The 16911-nt window shown below is 38.9% G+C and overlaps 1 protein-coding gene across 1 annotated transcript in view; it reads left to right on the top strand.

Annotated features, from left to right (window-relative positions):
* Nucleotides 1-16911, top strand: part of LOC107098889 (nebulette-like) — a 41886-nt gene that overhangs the window by 4946 nt on the left and 20029 nt on the right. The window contains exons 5-16 of the mRNA XM_015396767.1: nucleotides 1006-1113; nucleotides 1201-1311; nucleotides 2338-2445; nucleotides 4592-4702; nucleotides 5546-5656; nucleotides 6997-7107; nucleotides 11184-11285; nucleotides 11658-11762; nucleotides 11839-11943; nucleotides 15866-15970; nucleotides 16140-16244; nucleotides 16326-16433. Coding sequence (XP_015252253.1) covers nucleotides 1006-1113; nucleotides 1201-1311; nucleotides 2338-2445; nucleotides 4592-4702; nucleotides 5546-5656; nucleotides 6997-7107; nucleotides 11184-11285; nucleotides 11658-11762; nucleotides 11839-11943; nucleotides 15866-15970; nucleotides 16140-16244; nucleotides 16326-16433 — 1290 coding nt within the window. The remainder of the gene's footprint in view (nucleotides 1-1005; nucleotides 1114-1200; nucleotides 1312-2337; nucleotides 2446-4591; nucleotides 4703-5545; nucleotides 5657-6996; nucleotides 7108-11183; nucleotides 11286-11657; nucleotides 11763-11838; nucleotides 11944-15865; nucleotides 15971-16139; nucleotides 16245-16325; nucleotides 16434-16911) is intronic.

Here is a 16911-nt window from a genome sequence, read left to right as displayed (position 1 = left end):
TTCTTTTTTTTTTTATTTTTTTTAACCCTTTTCGTTTAAAACTTTAAATAAATCCAAAGCCCACTGTAGCTGAAAAACCAACTCTTTGAGTCATAAGATGCATGTTTTTCTGTTTAAATTATATCCTGCTTCCATAGTTTATGGCCACCGTAGTTTGTTTTCCTGAAAAACACCTTTTTTGCAGACATCTCTGAAGAGATTCTCCTATAATCAGTGGCGGTTCTAGACCAAATGTACCAAAGGACAAGGAGGGGGCCAACATGTTTTCATGGGGGATTAGAAAAGCATGAATTAAAAAACAGGGCAAGAGATTCAAATATATTAAGATAGCTGAAAGAACTGACATTTTTATTCAGTTAGGTTTAATTAAAATTCTTATTAGGTCAATATACATTCAGGATTTTAGAATTAAACATATTTTTGAATTAATTTAAGTTAAAATAACCGTTTTCTATAAAGTCTGAATTAAAACTCAAGAAAAACTGATAAATTCAGCTTTAAAAATTAGAGTATCTTTTTTTATTTGTTTTGAAAAAAAAACATTTAGCAGATGAAAACTGGGATCCTATCTCAATACTACTGAAGCTATCACCTTATTATTTTCAAATAATTAGTAAAACTGAATTTGTAAAGAAAAAAATGAAAGAAATAGATCCAAAGAATCAGTAACCATGTCTGTTTTGGTGCATATCATCATTAGAATTTCTTTGATATTGTCTTTTCTTTTCTAACTTTCTTTGAGTTACTTTAAAGTACAGTGGCCAGTACATGATCTACAGGGGTACTGGCCCCCGTTGGCCCCTGTCTAGAACCGGCTATGCCTATAATGCAGTAGAAGATTTGTTCCTAGCCAGTGTTTGCTAAAGTAATAAAAAGGCAGGAGTAAAAGCAGCACAGTGACAGCTGGCTAAATGGTGATATTTGCACGTTACAGGTGAAGGACTGGCAAACACTGTGAACAATAGATTTGTTTTTCACCAATGCTGACATGTCCATCATCTCCAGGTGAAATACAGAGACGCTAAAAAGGAGCTTAACACCAACCTGTACTCTCAGCTGCCAGAGACGGACCAGATGAAGTTTGCCAAAGCTGTCATGGAGCTGCAGAGTGAGGTAGGGGGAAACTCCTGTTTTTAATGGGAGTAAAGCTTCATTTCACTCTATTAATGTGATTTTTTTTTTAATCTTGTGTTTTTCCAGAACAAATACAAGCAGAAAGGAAGGCAGGAGATCAGCAGTACTGTTTTCCACCAAATGCCTGAAACCAAGGAGATGGAGTTTTTCAAACAGATCTCAGAACTGCAGAGCGAAGTAAGACGGGGGACAATATTTCTGCTCAGATTCATTTAGCATAAAATCTGATATTTGCAAAATGTTTTAATGGTATTAACACATTTTTTCTTTTTACTTTTTATTTGTATTTTTCTTGAAAACAAACAAACAAAGGTGCACTGCTCAAAAGAGCATGACAAATATAAATAACTGAGACTTCAAACCTTTTCTTATATTCATGCCAATTAGACCTACGTTGCATAAAAACATGTCCTCTTAGCCATAGAAAGTAAGTCTGTCTCTCCATTGAATATATATTTTTTTATATATATTGTATATTTTTTTATATATTTTTTTTGCCAGTTTCTTGTAATAAACTTTTTCGACGCAGTCATTAGAATTTTGAAGAGGTATCTGTCATTTGTTGGGAATGACTCCATGGGTAGCAGACCCAACAGAAAGATCTTGGGATCCTTAGGAATGGCATAAGCAAGATTTCATCTTGTGGGCTTAGAGATACTGTCCCAGAATGACACTATAACAACTATTGCTGCAACCAACAATTATTTTGCAATTCATATAATCAGTTGATTATTTTTAGGATTAATCGAATCAATCGGATAGTATAATGTTCCTTAAAGAAGACTTTTTACAAAATTAAACCAAGTGAAACTAAAACAATTCCATATTAACGTAGTGTATTGACAGAAGAAAAAGCTTTTTTATCTTAAATGCAAAATGTTTATATATTTGTTTTACGATATTGGATGTAATTGCTGCACAAATTACTAAATTAGTTGACAATTATTGCACTAATCGATTAATCACGAAGAAGAATTTGTGAACTTGTGTTGATTAGCCCTAACAATAATGAAATTAAAATCCAAATACAGGTAATAGTTAAATAAAAAAGTTAATATCATTTCCCAAAATATTCATAAGAAATTTATAAATTGTGCAAAGTATTTTTAATACATTTTTTTCTAAATCTCGCTCTCGCCACATACAGTGTGTTGTTTACAAATTAATTTTAATGTTAACTTTTGGCTTTTTTTTCTATTGTAGTCAAAGTATAAAAAGGACTTGGAGGATTTGTCCAACACTCTGTACTCGCTGCTGCCTGAAACTCAGCAGACACAGTTTGTTAAAGAGATGGGAGAGACTCACAGTGAGGTATGTTCATACAATACAATATTATTTAGGTTTGTTACTATGAGAAACAAAGAAACTAAAATAATATCATGATGTTTACCTGAGAGGTCTGTTTAATGTAATTAAATTAATGTAATTGCAGACTAAAAAGAATATATAAAAGTATACTACTAATAGTTATGAGTATCATATCAGTATGAGTATGTACGTATATCAGTTAAACTGCCTTAAAATGTATTCTTTAGGTAAAAAGAGAACAGTGTCATCGGCAAATGTGTTGACATGTCCATGTTTAACTGGTTTATTTTTTATTTTTTTTGCAATGAACTTAACAAATAAAAAATCTATATTTCTAAGCAAAACAAAAAACAAAAAAAAACAGAGACTAGTCTATATGTATAGCACAGTTTAGTACATGGCCAATTCAAAGTGCTTTACATGAATTAGAGAATACATAAAAAAATAAAAGCAGAATAAAAGCAAATAAAGATAAAAAAAAAAATGAAAACAAATAAAGCAATTGGACCACAACCTTCAACTAATAATACCTCAGTTAACAGTATAACTTCAATAGTCAAAGGCAGCTCTAAACTAATGGGTGTTTAACTTCAAAGAACTCAGCCTTTCAGCTCTTTTCCAGTCATCTGGGAGTTTGTTCCAGATCAGTGGAACATAGATGCTGCTTCTCCGTGTTTGGTTCTAGGTCTGAGTGGACAGAGTAGGCTGGAACTAGAAGACCTGAGTGGTGTGGGAGGTTGATCCACTGACAACAGGTTTTTTATGTATTGAGGTGCTGATCTATTCAGTGATTTCTAGACTAACAGAAGGATTTTAAAGTCTATTCTCTGAGCTACAGGAAGCCAGTGGAAGGAGTTTAGAACCAGGCTGATGTTCTCTACTTTCTTAGTTCTAGTGAGTACGCAGGCAGCAGAGTTTTGGATCAGCTGCAGCTGTCTGATGGATTTGTTAGGCAAACCTATGAAGACACTGATGCAGTAATCAACTCTACTAAATATAAATGCATGAATGAGTTTTTTTAGATTGGAAATTAGTCCTTTAATCCTGTAAATGTTCTACAAGTGATAAAAGGCTGACTTAGTAACTGCCTCTGAAGGTTCAGGTCTGAATCCATCATGACACAAAGATTTCTGCCATAATCAGTAGTTTCTAGCTGTATTAGCTGAAGCTGTGAGCTAACTCTGGATCAGTGCTCCTTAGGTCAGAAAAGCATTACTTCAGTTTTGTTTTTATTCAGTTGGAGATAAAATGGCTATTTGACAGCTACCATTGTTAAAGTCTGAGGATGTTCAGTCCTCACCATCCCCTTGGACTCCATCTTCCGCTTCATTTTCCTCGTTGATGAGGCATCAGGCTCAAATATTTAAGGCAGCAGCTGCAGGACCAGTTAATCGATTGGATTCTGTTTGTCATCTGTTTAAATATGCTCACTCAATGATTCATAAAAAATCATTGAGAAATCGCTATTGGACCGTTTCAGTGTGTATATCGGCCATGTTGGCTAGCCAATGTCCCGGAATGACATCACACTTCCAGGTTTGGTTTGGACAAAAGAAAATGAAGCAGAAAAAACTTTTTTTTTCTTAAAGAAAAGTTTGTTTTTAATCACTAGTATCTGAATATCTACCGACTCTAGCATAGATCTCTTTCAATAAAACATTTCACTCCATTTTTAACTATAAAATTATGTCTTATTTTGTCCTTGTAACCAATGCAGGTAAACAACAGTGAATAAATAAAAGTCACTATTTACAGTATTTTCACATTAGATGATACATTTTTGCTCCTGGTGGTATTTTAGCATAGCTGTCAAATCTCCGCCTTTGGCTTGAAACTACCGTGTTTTTCTCCTGTTTCCCACACTCCTCACATATTAGCAGTCTCCCTTAGATTCCCTGCATTATTGGATTATAAAATTATATAAAAAAAAACATTGATCTGCCTAGCTAGCTTCTGATCAAGTTACTGCAGTTTGCAATTCATTGGCAAGTGTTTATTTTAGATTTGTTGTTCATGTCTTGAAATATAATAGATACTATAGCCTGGATGCTTTAGTCGGAGGGTTCGCAGCGAATGTCATATAATGTCCCTTATTTTCAAATCTAAACCATGATAGGTATGAAATGTGTTTTTGTTTGTTTTCTTTCAGAATAAGTACAAGGAGGCCAGTAAAAAGGAACTGGTTCAGTCTCTGTACTCCCACCTTCCTGAAACCAAAGAAACTCAACATGCAAAGCAGCAATCTCAGCTGCACAGTGAGGTAGGTTCAACCCACGCCTCCTTTCCTCATTCAGTTTTATATCTGCTATTTCTATTTGTCCTTTATTGTGTCTCACATTTAAATACATTTTCAGTCATCTCAAATTCTGTGACTAAAATGTTTCTGTTTTTACTCAAACTGCTGTAAAAGGGATTCATAATTATATTCTGCACTGCAAAAAAATGTAAATCTCAATTAGTTATTTTTTCTTAAATAAAGTGCATTTTTCTTCAATTAAGGAGGTAACTGCAACACTTTGCCAATCAAATAAGAAAATTTACATTTAAAATAAGACAAAAACTATCGCATTGTCTTATTTCAACTGTGTAATATCTAGTTATCTTATTTTAAGAGTTAAAATACTCATTCCATTGGCAAATCATCTTATTTACCTACTCAAATTAAGGGTAAAAACACCTACTTTTAGACTTTTTTACTCATTTTTAGATCATTTTTGCAGTGTTTATTAAGAGTTTTTTTTTTATAAAAAAACTGGAAGAACATTCTAGAAATAAGTAAAGATTTCTTAAAATAATTGTATTAACGCTTAATTTCAGTAGGTAAATAAGATGATTTGCCAATGTAATTAGCATTGTTACTCTTAAAATAAAATCCACTTGAAATAAGGCAATGCAATTGTGTTTTCTTATTTTAAGTGTAAATTATCTTGCTCTATTGGAAAAATGTCTCTTTTACCTCCTCAGTCCAAGAACAAATGCACTTATTTTAAGAAAAAAAAAGACTTATCTAGATCTTGATGTTTCCAGTGTAATAGTGATGTTCATAACCTTCAGGGAAAGATGCTGGAACCTTCCAGGTCATCAATGTGTTGGTTTGTTGCAGAAAGCTTACAGGGAGGAGGGGAAGAAAGAAGCAGGTCACTGTCTGTACGCTCAGATGCCCCAAACCATCGAAACCGTCTTTGCAAAGGAGGTGACCAAAGCCCAGAGCGATGTAAGTCCCTGCAGCACTTCACATGTTTCAGACACACGATAAACATTCAGGCTTTATCCTCTGTTATTGATTAAAGGCATATTTAATGTGCTGGGTCAGTTTTGAATAAACACAGGGATTAGGTTGGGATTTCTTCTCTGTTCTCTCACATCTCAACTAGCAGATCTTCTGGATGTTGGTGGAGAGGCTGCATTCAGTCTGAAAAATTAAGGTGGCTAAACGTCTGACCCAAATTAAACATGTGAATTAATTACAAGCTGCTGTACGCTCATCTTTCAGCTCTATGCCTCATTAGCTTCCCCTCCCCCACCTCCAAGGAGAAAACAATCAGAAAAACAGTCAGAAACTCAAATATTTAAAATAGTTTATAGGAAACCGGAGGTGAAGTTCTAAGGAGTTTGTGTGAATAGTAAGAAGTGAAGAAGGTTGTTAAAGAGATGGGAGAGACTCACAGTGATGGAGGGTCTTTAAACAGCCCCCCTCCCACTGCTGGGGGGGTGATGTGAGCTTTGGTGTTATTTTATCTGGTGAAGCTTGAACAGAGGGAGCAGCTGCTTCCACAGCCTGGAGCCACAGACGGTGACCTACTGACCAAAGCGCCCACGGAGAGCAGACACTAATGCACAGATTCGTACACATCCCTTTGATTCAGCAGCTTTTTGTTTGTAGTTGCTAAAGCACTGCAGGACTGATTGTTCTAGGGAAGATCAGAGAGGCTAGAATTATTGGCATCTCTAAAAAAAATGTAATATAGTGAAAGGAATAAAATTATGATCTTTTTATGTCTAAAACATTTTAATCGATCACCTATGACTTCCTATGATAGGATCTGACACATCATGAGTTTTTTCCAGTCTTTAAAATGTGAAAGGCATGAAAGCCTAATGATCTTCTTTATTTATTTATTTTTTTTATTTATTTTAAACCAATTGTTTATCACCACAGCACAGAGATGTTAGTAATGATCGGAGCTTCTGGTCCACACATGAGGACAGCTGTTTGGTGTCGCCCAGAGGCCGTGATATTAAAGCTGTTAAACTGGGACGCAGGCCTGATGCTTTACTGGTTTCATGTCACCTGACTGAGCAATGCAGCGCTAACTGGAGCGTATAACGGCAGTTCAGACAGCCCCTCTGTCTGCTGCAAGAAAGCTTCTCCTAAATGATTTCAACAGGAGTTTCTGCTTAATGTGGGAGCGAATGCTCCTCAGGTCTAATGGTTGCTGCCAAACTCTCCTCAGTGTTCTCAGCAGTTCAGTTGGTCCCCCATGTTTTCCTCACTGTGGTTAATACCCTCGTTATTTCCTTTCTTTAATGCCTAATTTTTCTGCCTCACTGCAGAAGTTCTATAAAGAGAAGTATAACCGTGAGAAGGGGAAGTCTGACTACAGCAACATGAAGACGCTGCCTGAGGTGGAGCACGCCATGGAGGTCAACAGGAACCAGAGCGATGTAAAGCTGCTGCACACCCACGCTGCATTAGCCATGCAGAACCAGGCTGTTACTAAACAGGCAGCTTTTTATTTAGCCCAATAATCACATACCGCCATGTTTCTATCTTTCCTCTGCTACTGTAGCCTTCTAATATCTTTGTTTTATGAGTGGATTCAGCGACTCACATTTATTAGAGCACAATTTGCAAAGAACGGTTCTTTTATTGTAGCGGCTCAGTAATTTTTTTTAAATTAAGGAAATCCATCTTATGTTTAGAAACAAATTTCATTGATTATCTCAGTACTTGTGAATCCTGTAAAGTTGATATACCTGTAGTGATTTTGTTAGTTCTATATGTCTTCATTGACATTAAGGTGATTCATGTCTCTAGGAACTTTTCATCAGTCACCTAGGATTTCTCATTTGCCTGGGGAATGTAACTCAGAGGCTCATTTCTCCTCAGCACTTCTCACAGTAGGAAAAAATCAATGCAGAGGCAGGAAATATAAGAGTTGCATGAAAGTGATTTGTAGCTTCAAACTTAAAGTGATTGTTTTTCCATTATTGTTGCAAATAACACTTTTTGTGACTGAAAATTTGAAAAAAGGAAAAAGGCAACCTATAAATGGCCCTTGGAAAGGCTTTCAGAGTCACTTTGCTGTTTTCTTAGACATAATTTTTTCATTTCTTTTTCAATTGCCATTTTCAAACTGAATTAATTATATATATTAGAGGGAAAGGTTGCTCACCCTCAGTAGGGCAGAGTGGCACAGGAAGAGAGGCAAGGAGAAGGCCCGCAAACGCAGGTCCTTCATCGCAAACCCATTTGGATTTGCAAAGAAGCTGCTGGGAGAGAAACACAGTGGTCAGCTCTCATGTCTGAAGGAAGACATCAACCACCACTTAAGGAACACTTACAGTGACGGCATGAGAGACCAAGACCTTGGCCACTGTGAAGCCCTGATATGCCCACCTGAACCCAGTACTCTTTTTGACACCAGAACACCCACCTTTAAGGAGGTCAAAGAGGTAATCAAAGCATCAAGAGCGGCATCAGCACTAGGCCCCAGTGGAGTCTCTTACAAGGTCTTCAAACATTGCCCCTGCCTGCTGGAGTGTCTGTGGAAGATCTTCAGAGTGATCTGGAAAAGACGGAAGGTGCCCCAGATGTGGAAGCATGCAGAGGGAGTATGGATTCCTAAAGAGGAGAATGCGAGGAACATCGAGCAGTTCAGATCAATCTCCCTCTTCAGCGTGTAGTGAAAGGCCTTCTTCAAGGTAGTTTCCAACCGCCTCATGGGATTTCTGCTGAAGAATACCTACATCAATACATCTTTGCAAAAGGGGGGTGTGCCAGGAGTCCCGGAGTATATCGAGCACACTGGTGTAGTGACACAGCTGATCCGGGAGGCGAGAGAGAGCAGGGGCGATTTGGCAGTTCTTTGGCTGGACCTTGCCAATGCTTATGGATCGATTCCGCACAAGTTGGTGGAGTTATCCCGGAGCAGATATCATGTCCCAGAGAAGGTGCGGCATCTCATCCTGGACTATTATGGAGATTTTAGTCTCAGGGTGTCCTCTGGGGCATCTACATCGGACTGTCTTGAAAAAGGAATAATCTCTGGCGACCTCTGTCTCCCTGTTTTCCCTTTCCTTGAATATGTTGGTGAAGTTAGCATAGTAGAGTGCCGAGGCCCATTATCCAAATATGGTACCAGGCAGCCACCAATCCGAGCTTTTATGGATGATCTCATGGTAACTACTACATCAGTGCCTGGTTGCTGCAAGGCCTGGATAGACTAATCTATTGGGCAAGGATGAGTTTCAAGCCTGGAACGTCCAGGTCCCTGGTCTTGCGGAAAGGGAAGGTGACGGACCGCTTCCGCTTCAGCCTGGGAAATACCACTATTTCATCCGTGTCTGAAAAACCAGTGCCTTGGAAAGCTCTTCACTGGTGATCCAAAGGACTGGTTGCTGCACAGCAAGCAACCAGCACCAACCTTAACCAGTGGCTCCTAGCTGTTGACAAGTCTGGACTTCCTGGGAAGTTCTTCATCCAAGAGGTGGTTTGGGTAGAGGTGGAAGAGGCTCGCTTCAGCAGGGTGGTGGGCATGAGCAAGCAGGGAGCCTGGACCAAGTGGGAGCATGTTTCCAGCCATAAGATCACCTGGACTGATGTATGGAGCCACATAATTTCAGGTTCCTCGTCCAAGCAGTGTATGATGTCGTCCCAAGCCTTACTAACCTGTTCACCTGGGGCCTGATAGACTCACCTGTGTGTCAGCTCTGCCAGAGGAAAGGGTCTCTTGAACACATTCTTAGCTGCTGCCCAAAGGCCTTGGGAAATGGCAGATACCGCTGGTGCCATGACCAGGTCCTGCGGGCAATAGCAGATACCATCTGCACTGGCATAAACACCAGCAAGAGTCCACCTCTAACCAGGAGTATAATTTCCTTTGTTCAAGCAGGGGAGAAACTGCAACCCTCCAGGAAGACCCAAGGGGACCTGCTCATGACAGCAAGGGACTGGCAGCTCTTGGTCGATCTGGGGAGGCAGTTGCGATTCCCGGATTACATCGCAGCCACGACACTCCGCTCGGACATAGTGCTGTCATCAACTTCCACCAGGCAGGTTGTGCTGCTTGAACAAACTGTTCTTTGGGAGGACAGAATACAGGAAGCCCAGGAGAGGAAGAGGGCTAAATATGCAGAACTTGTGGCTTAGTCCCGGAGGAATGGCTGGAAGGACAGGTGCAAGCCTATTGAAGTGAGCTTCAGGGGCTTCGCAGGCAGATCTCTACACTATGTCTTTGGACTCCTAGAGATATGCGGTCTGCAGAGACAAAGAGCCACCAAGAACATCTTGGAAGCAGCTGAAAAGGCTTCACGGTGGCTCTGGTTGAGGAGGGGGGTGGCGTGGCGCAGTGTGCTACCTGGACACAAGTCGGGGAACTGATAACCCCCGGCTGGGTGGCCTGAGTGAGGGTGTATGACTAAGACCCGAAAAACCCAGTGATCCCGGGAGAGTCACTGAAGATGTTTCCAGGTTGCACCACTAGGTGTATTACAATTCTTTTCAAATTGGCTGCACATGGATGAAGTGGGTAGCACTGCGATTTGATTATTTCTGCATGGAGTTTGCATGTTCTCCCTGAGCATGTGTGGGTTCTCTCCGGGTACTCCAGCTTCCTCCCACAGTCCAAAAACATGACTGTTAGGTTAATTGGCTTCTCTAAATCCTCCTTTGTTGCGAGTGTGTGCGTGAATGGTTGTTTGTCCTGTGTCGCTCTCTGTTGCCCTGTGATGGACTGGCGACCTGTCCAGGGTGTACCCCCCCTCTCACCCGTAGACAGCTGGAGATAGGCACCAGCAGCCCTTGTGACCCTGCTTGGGATAAGCGTGACGGAGGATTTTTTAAAATTATTGCTCTTTTTCCGATTAAGGGTTAAAGATTACATTATCTTCACTTCAGCGCCCCCACATTGCTCTTGACCAATGAAGACCTTGTTGCTAATGTCCCTGCAGACCAATAGAAGTGGAGAGAATAGGATCTTTGAAATGCAATATGAAAAGAAGGCAATTTGTAAAACTCAGTCTGAAAAAAGAGATATTGTTTTTCTAAAAAGTAATTTGAAAAAAAATAAAAACAAAATATAAAAAAGTTAAATAAGAAAAATGTGAAACATTACATTTGAAAAAAGTCAAAAGTAATGCAAAAAATAAAATGTTTTTATTAAATAACTTGAGAAAATAAAATCCAAGAAAAAAAACAAAGTTACTCTCAAAACCTTTTTCTTCAGTTAGATATTTTTAAAGTTTATTTTCTCTTTCATATTTCCATTTACAAAACTTGTTCTTAGCTTGCAACAATAATGCAAAATGCACTCCATAAATCTGCCCATTTCTACCCTTTATTTTCAATCAGCCTCCGACTTTTAACATTCAGGTCTAGACGCTTTAAACACTGTTCAAATGTCTTTAATTATTGTTGCTCCATTTGGTTGTTTTATTTAGGTTCAGTTTTTCATGCACTTCCACTGCATTTTATTTGTCGTTTGTTTTTGTTTTTCTTGGGCTGCTGCTGCTGATCCCAGGTCAGCTACAGAAAAGGTAAAGACCATCTTCATCACTACAACCCAGAGCCGGACCGACCCGACATCGTCAGCGCCACCAACGCAGCCAAACTGGCGAGTGATGTGAGTCGTCATTTATCTGCGCTAAATATACCTTAGAGCCGTGCATTAGTTTCCATGACAACGGTTGTGTTGAGAAGCTGCTCTCTGAGAGAAGGTGCTGATTAATTATAGAACAATTTCTGCTGTTAACACTGAGCTGTGTTCACATACAGTGGGTCCATAAATGATTTACAGAACCGATCTGTATTCTGGTAGCTTTTTATTTAATCATCTGATCCAGGAACAGCAGGTTTGTTTCTCCTGTGATGTTTGCAGACAGGAGCTCCAAACACAGGATGAATAAAAGGGAAGATATAACAGTGGATTGTATAGTTTTAGTGACACTTTAACAGCTATTTATGAGCAGACTCTTTTATAACTTGTGATTGACAGGTGGCCTATAAGAGTAAAGCAAAGCAGCAGGTCTGCACCGATGAATCCCTCCTGTCCAGAACCGACCTCCTGCACGCCAAAGAGGTTTCCAAACTGGCCAGTCAGGTAACAGACAACTCCCCACCATTATTTAGATTCAACCAGTTCAATTGGTAGGAATAAACACCTGTCTGTCCTGCAGGTGAAGTACAAATACCAGCATTTAAAGGGCCAGAAACCATGTTACAACCCCATGGACTGCGTCTCTTTCAAACACTCACAGGCTGCTGCTGCTCTGGCCAGTCAGGTGGGAGTTTTATCTCTGAGTAAAAACCTTCCCTGCATGTTTTCTGGGATCTTAGAAGATCTGAAGCAGATCTGTTGATTTGAGGTTAAATCCAGAAAAAAGGAGGGTTTTCTACTTTGTTTTATCCATTTAAGCAGAATCAGCTCCACAGCATGATGCAGCCGCCACCATGCTTTACAGTTCTGCAGTTTTCTTCATGTTTGGAAGTCGGATTTGTTGTTATTGAAGCCAAAAAGATCAACATCTGGAAGAGTGGTTCCAAAGTGGGGGTCATGAGTCAGCTAGTGGTGGTGGAGGGGGATGTGTGTGTGTAGCGGGGGAGGGTCACTGTGTTGTCATAGACGAGGTATATGGAATGTCTAAATATATATATGTATATATATGAAATTACTAGATGAGACATTTATTTGTATATATTTTTATAACAGTGGGGTGATCGTTCCTTTTTTAGTAACGCACCTAAATTGTGGACCAACCGTCCCCCTCGGTCTGTGGGTTCTCACAGATCTGCACCTCTTTAACTCCAGATTAAAGACTTGTTTTTTAAAATGTCTTTTAATACTTGGGACACATTGTTTTACGCTTATGATTTTGGTCTTTTTTGGGTTTTTTTTGCAATGTTTTAATCTTTCTGTGAAGCACTTTGGTCTTCCTGGTGTCGCTGTAAAGTGCTATATAAATGAACTTTGATTTGATTTTATCAAATAGATCATTTAAATATTAAATATACCACTAAGTTTTAAAATGCTAAATTAAATTATTCAAAATACATTTAAAATGCTGAACTAAATAATAGAATGTCATTAATTAAAGTCGTGGGGAATTCATATTTAAATGTCAAATCATTCTGTCTTAAACATGTAAATAAATGTACTATTTACTATATTGTCCCAAAAGTTAGAACATTTCTATAAAAAAAAAATCCTGTCTTAAAATCTGTGGGGGGTTTTTCTCGTTATCTTCTTCAGGCCAGTTAGTTATACATCAGCTTGTACACCTAAATTCGTCCAATCGTATATCAACGGTCATCTGTCAATCAGATTATTTTGGTCATAGCATTTTGAGTCATATGTTGCAGCTAATATACGCAATGGTTGAAATAAGAACTAAGAATAATTTCCTTTCCCATTGAGTTCCGTCCCAGTGTTCACGGGGATGGACGTCTGTGTCTTCAGCAGGCGTAGAGCTAACAGAACTGGCAGCGTTGCTAATTCACCAATTTAGTGCTACTTGGTCCCAATGGAATTTCCCATTGGGAACCTGCTAGCACTAAGTTGCTAACTGGTTAGCAAGATGCTTCCAACAAACCGGCCACAACCATTCTTGCTTGAGAACCTTCAGCCACAACAATCCCGCCCCCTTGATAATCGACCAATCACATTCACTGTATTCACTCGTGTAAAGTCGGGCACCACTCGGGAGAATTCGGAAATGCAACGGTTGGAACATCCGATGTTTCTATGAATAGAATTACCTCACTATATGTATAAATAAATATGGAGGTAAATATATATGTATTTTTTAGGGGTTGCCTGTTTGTTGTATTATACATTTTTTGGGGTCACAGAATGAAATAATTGAATTAAAATCTTTGGTTTAGAGCATCATCTAACCTTTCTGTCTATGGTGATAAAAACTGGAAGCATTTTGTGTTTTTTGCATCTCTTCCCCCTAATGTGGAGCAATCCTGTTTGTTTCTTCCATGTCGATAAAAAAATAGAGAAATCTTGATGGCTATCAAATTTGTTCCAATCTTTCAATTTAAGCCAAGCAACTTTTATCTGATAGTTAAAAAAATTAGTTAAAAATAGTTAAAAAAGGTTCCCAACTTTTTAGCTTACTGTATAACTTAGTATATTGTTTGGATTATAATAAATAAAAATAAACTGTTTACCATTGGTATGGTATTGATAAAAAACAAAAAAAAAAACAAAAAAAACAATGTATCTACTTTTCTCTTTTTCTACTTGATGGTTTCATCGGTGAAGACTTAATAATTATTGTATTTATTGTTAGCTTAATTCTGTGGAGGATCTTAAGCTCCTCCACAGAAAGTGTGACCCAACTTTGGGAATCAGTGATCAAAATAATAAAACTCTGTTTTAGAAGCACAAATCTTAAAATAAATACATAAAGTATTAACTCTGCTTATATATTATAGTATATTAGAGGATTAAGTTTTTATCTTATTAAACCTCCCATAGACATAAAGTTCTTATTTAAGTTTCTTGCTTTCAGGCAAGTTTTGAGACTTTCTGAGTGCTTCATCTAAACTCTAATGTGGATGTTATGAAGCTGATAATCCCTTACATGGAGGCAAACATAATCCATCTTCAGCTCCAGATTAAAACATCGAGGTTTTCTGAGAGGAAAATCTCCCTCAGGTCGTTGGGTTTTTGTTCAGACGTTCTGTGTTCGGATCACCTGCAGTTTTCTCTTCAGCTTCAGAGATAAACAAACCCAGGAGGAACAAACCGCGTCTGTTGGTTTGTTTTTCGCTCTCTGACATCCAGCATGTTGCGTGGAAGTAACCATGGCAACCCTTTCTGAGGCAAATGAAGAGGGACTGTGGGATGGAAAACAGGAAAAGGTGAAGAGGTTGCAGGCAGACACACAAACATGATGGCTGGAAACTCTTTCCTAACTGGACCTGTGATCCCAGCTGTGATCCTGAACCTGGAAAGGTCCTCCGTGTGGAAACGTCTCACCGTGACGCTTCACGATGAGACGGCTCCCACACTAACAGTGCGCACACACCGCTTCGCTTTCGCTGCCCACACCGCCACAGCGTTACGTAACGGCTTGTTGCTGAACGCTGCCTGGTGTTCAGGAACGCCGGAGCTGCTTTTCAGTAAATCTGCTGCTTGAAAGGAGGCCTTCACCCCTGTGGGCAGACGGACCGACCCGATTCTGGTTTCAGGAGAGACTGGCACCGGTTAGAGCTGAGTTTGGCAAAGAGGAAAGAGAAACCTGTCCAGAATTCAAGTTATGATCAGAGATGGTGCCGGGATTAAAGCTTCATGACATTTAAACCAGAGTTTTGGTTAAAATGCTTTAAGAAGAGTCTCTTCGTTTACTGTTTGTCATTTTTCTTCCTAATTCTTTTGATAAATACAACAAAGAAGAAAAGGAGTGCATTTATGTTGAACTAAGCTCTTCATCCTGATGTCTGCAACTTTCTAATTATAGAAAAAGATTCAGTTAAGATATTAAACAATACAATTTGTGTAAGATGTTGTGATATTAGAAGAAAATAAAATGATTTATTCATTCCTAAATATTTTGGCACTAAAATATTTTGCTTATCTGAGTCTTTCAAACTCAGCTCTTCATCCCGTATCTTTAGGAGCTTTTCTGTGACTGATTTGATGCTCTTCTAGATTTTGATTTCTGACTTTCATATAAACCGCTGACTTATTTCCAAGAAGTTTCAAGAACATAACTTGAACTTTCTAGAATCTGCCTGGAAGTCCCCTGATACTTTCTGACGATTTTCCTTTTACTTCATAGTGCATACAGATCTCTTCACTCCCATAAACTCTTCTGAAAGTTCTAGGATCTCATTTAATGCTTTTCCAAAAGTTAAGTTGGTTTTCAAAATGTGTTTGGAAATGATTGAGTGCTTTCCTCATCTGATTACTCACAGGAACAGAAATCAACAAGTAAAGTCTTTCTTAAGTGAAGTTCTGGGAAGTACCTACAGAACCTTTTAATATTCTGATGGTTTCAGATCCCTAACACGTGTTTCTATTAAACATTAAAATAAATGTTTCAGCTGTGAATAGAAAAGTTCAGAGCTGCTCCTATTTCTCATCTGTTGTTCTTGAAATTCTTCTTAGTCTGACGTCTGAAATGAAGTTGTTTACTAATCAACAGTAAAAGGCTTCAGTACTTTAATGTTAAACTGTCCTTTATTTCCCAGGTGAAGTATAAGACCAACCAGAACCAGAGACCCGAAGGTTCCTCGGATGTTCCGAATCTCCTGCAGCTGGAGCACGCCCTGCATGCCAGCAAGCTCCAGAGCAATGTACGCACACTTTATATGGCTGCATGTGGGGCCAGCAGATATTGATGTACTTTAACACAGAGGGGTGTGGCTGGTGCAGAATTCTGCTTTTGTCTTTAATTTTACTGTAGAGGCATATTTAGAACCTAGCTTTCTGGTTTTTAACCTCCTGGTGTCTGTGTGTTCTCAGCTTGAATATAAGAAGAAGTACAAACAAACGAAGGCCCACTACCACAACGCCCTGGATACGGCAGAGCAGCTCCACCACAGGGAGAACGCCGTGCTGCACAGCCAGGTTCCACCGTCAGACTCTCCCAGTCAGGCTTTGGCTTTGATGTTTTTTCCTCTTGTTTGAGTAGTTGTTGCTCTTTTTTAGGTGAAGTACAAGGAGGAGTATGAGAAGAACAAGGGTCGCTCCCTGATGGAGTTTGGAGACACTCAGACCTACAAAGTGTCCAAAGAAGCTCAGAAGATGCAGAGTGAGGTAACCCATTCCTCTTACAAAATATTTAAAATGTGGTTGTGCATGGCAGGAGTCGTGTTACTTTAATTTCATGTTTAAAAATATAGGTTTCCCAGTGGTCAAACAGCAAACTGAATTATCACCTCTACTGCTTTCCATTAGCATTAAACTCATGGCCTAGCTAATTTAGATGATAGTAATATAGAGAGAGTTGTAATCGACATAGAAGAACCTAAAATATCACTCTATGCTGATGACATGTTATTGTATTTACTGAAACCTTGTCAGCAATGCTATATTTGATGGACCTTATTTCAGAATATGGGTATTATTCAGGATGTGAGGTAAATGCATCATGTAGAAAGAAACGGTACAATCCCAGATAGTATTAAAAAACTGCAGTGGATTTAAATGACCAAACTATTTTTCAATTCAGTTCAGTTTATTTCTATAGCGCCAATTCACAACACATGTCATCTCAAGGCACTTTACAGTTCAC

The sequence above is a fragment of the Cyprinodon variegatus genome, unplaced genomic scaffold, assembly GCF_000732505.1.
Source record: "Cyprinodon variegatus isolate N-32 unplaced genomic scaffold, C_variegatus-1.0 Scaffold819, whole genome shotgun sequence".
NCBI classification, from domain to species: Eukaryota; Metazoa; Chordata; class Actinopteri; order Cyprinodontiformes; family Cyprinodontidae; genus Cyprinodon; species Cyprinodon variegatus.
The sequence above is the reverse complement of the archived record's forward strand: the minus strand, read 5'-3'. Positions and strand labels throughout refer to the sequence as shown.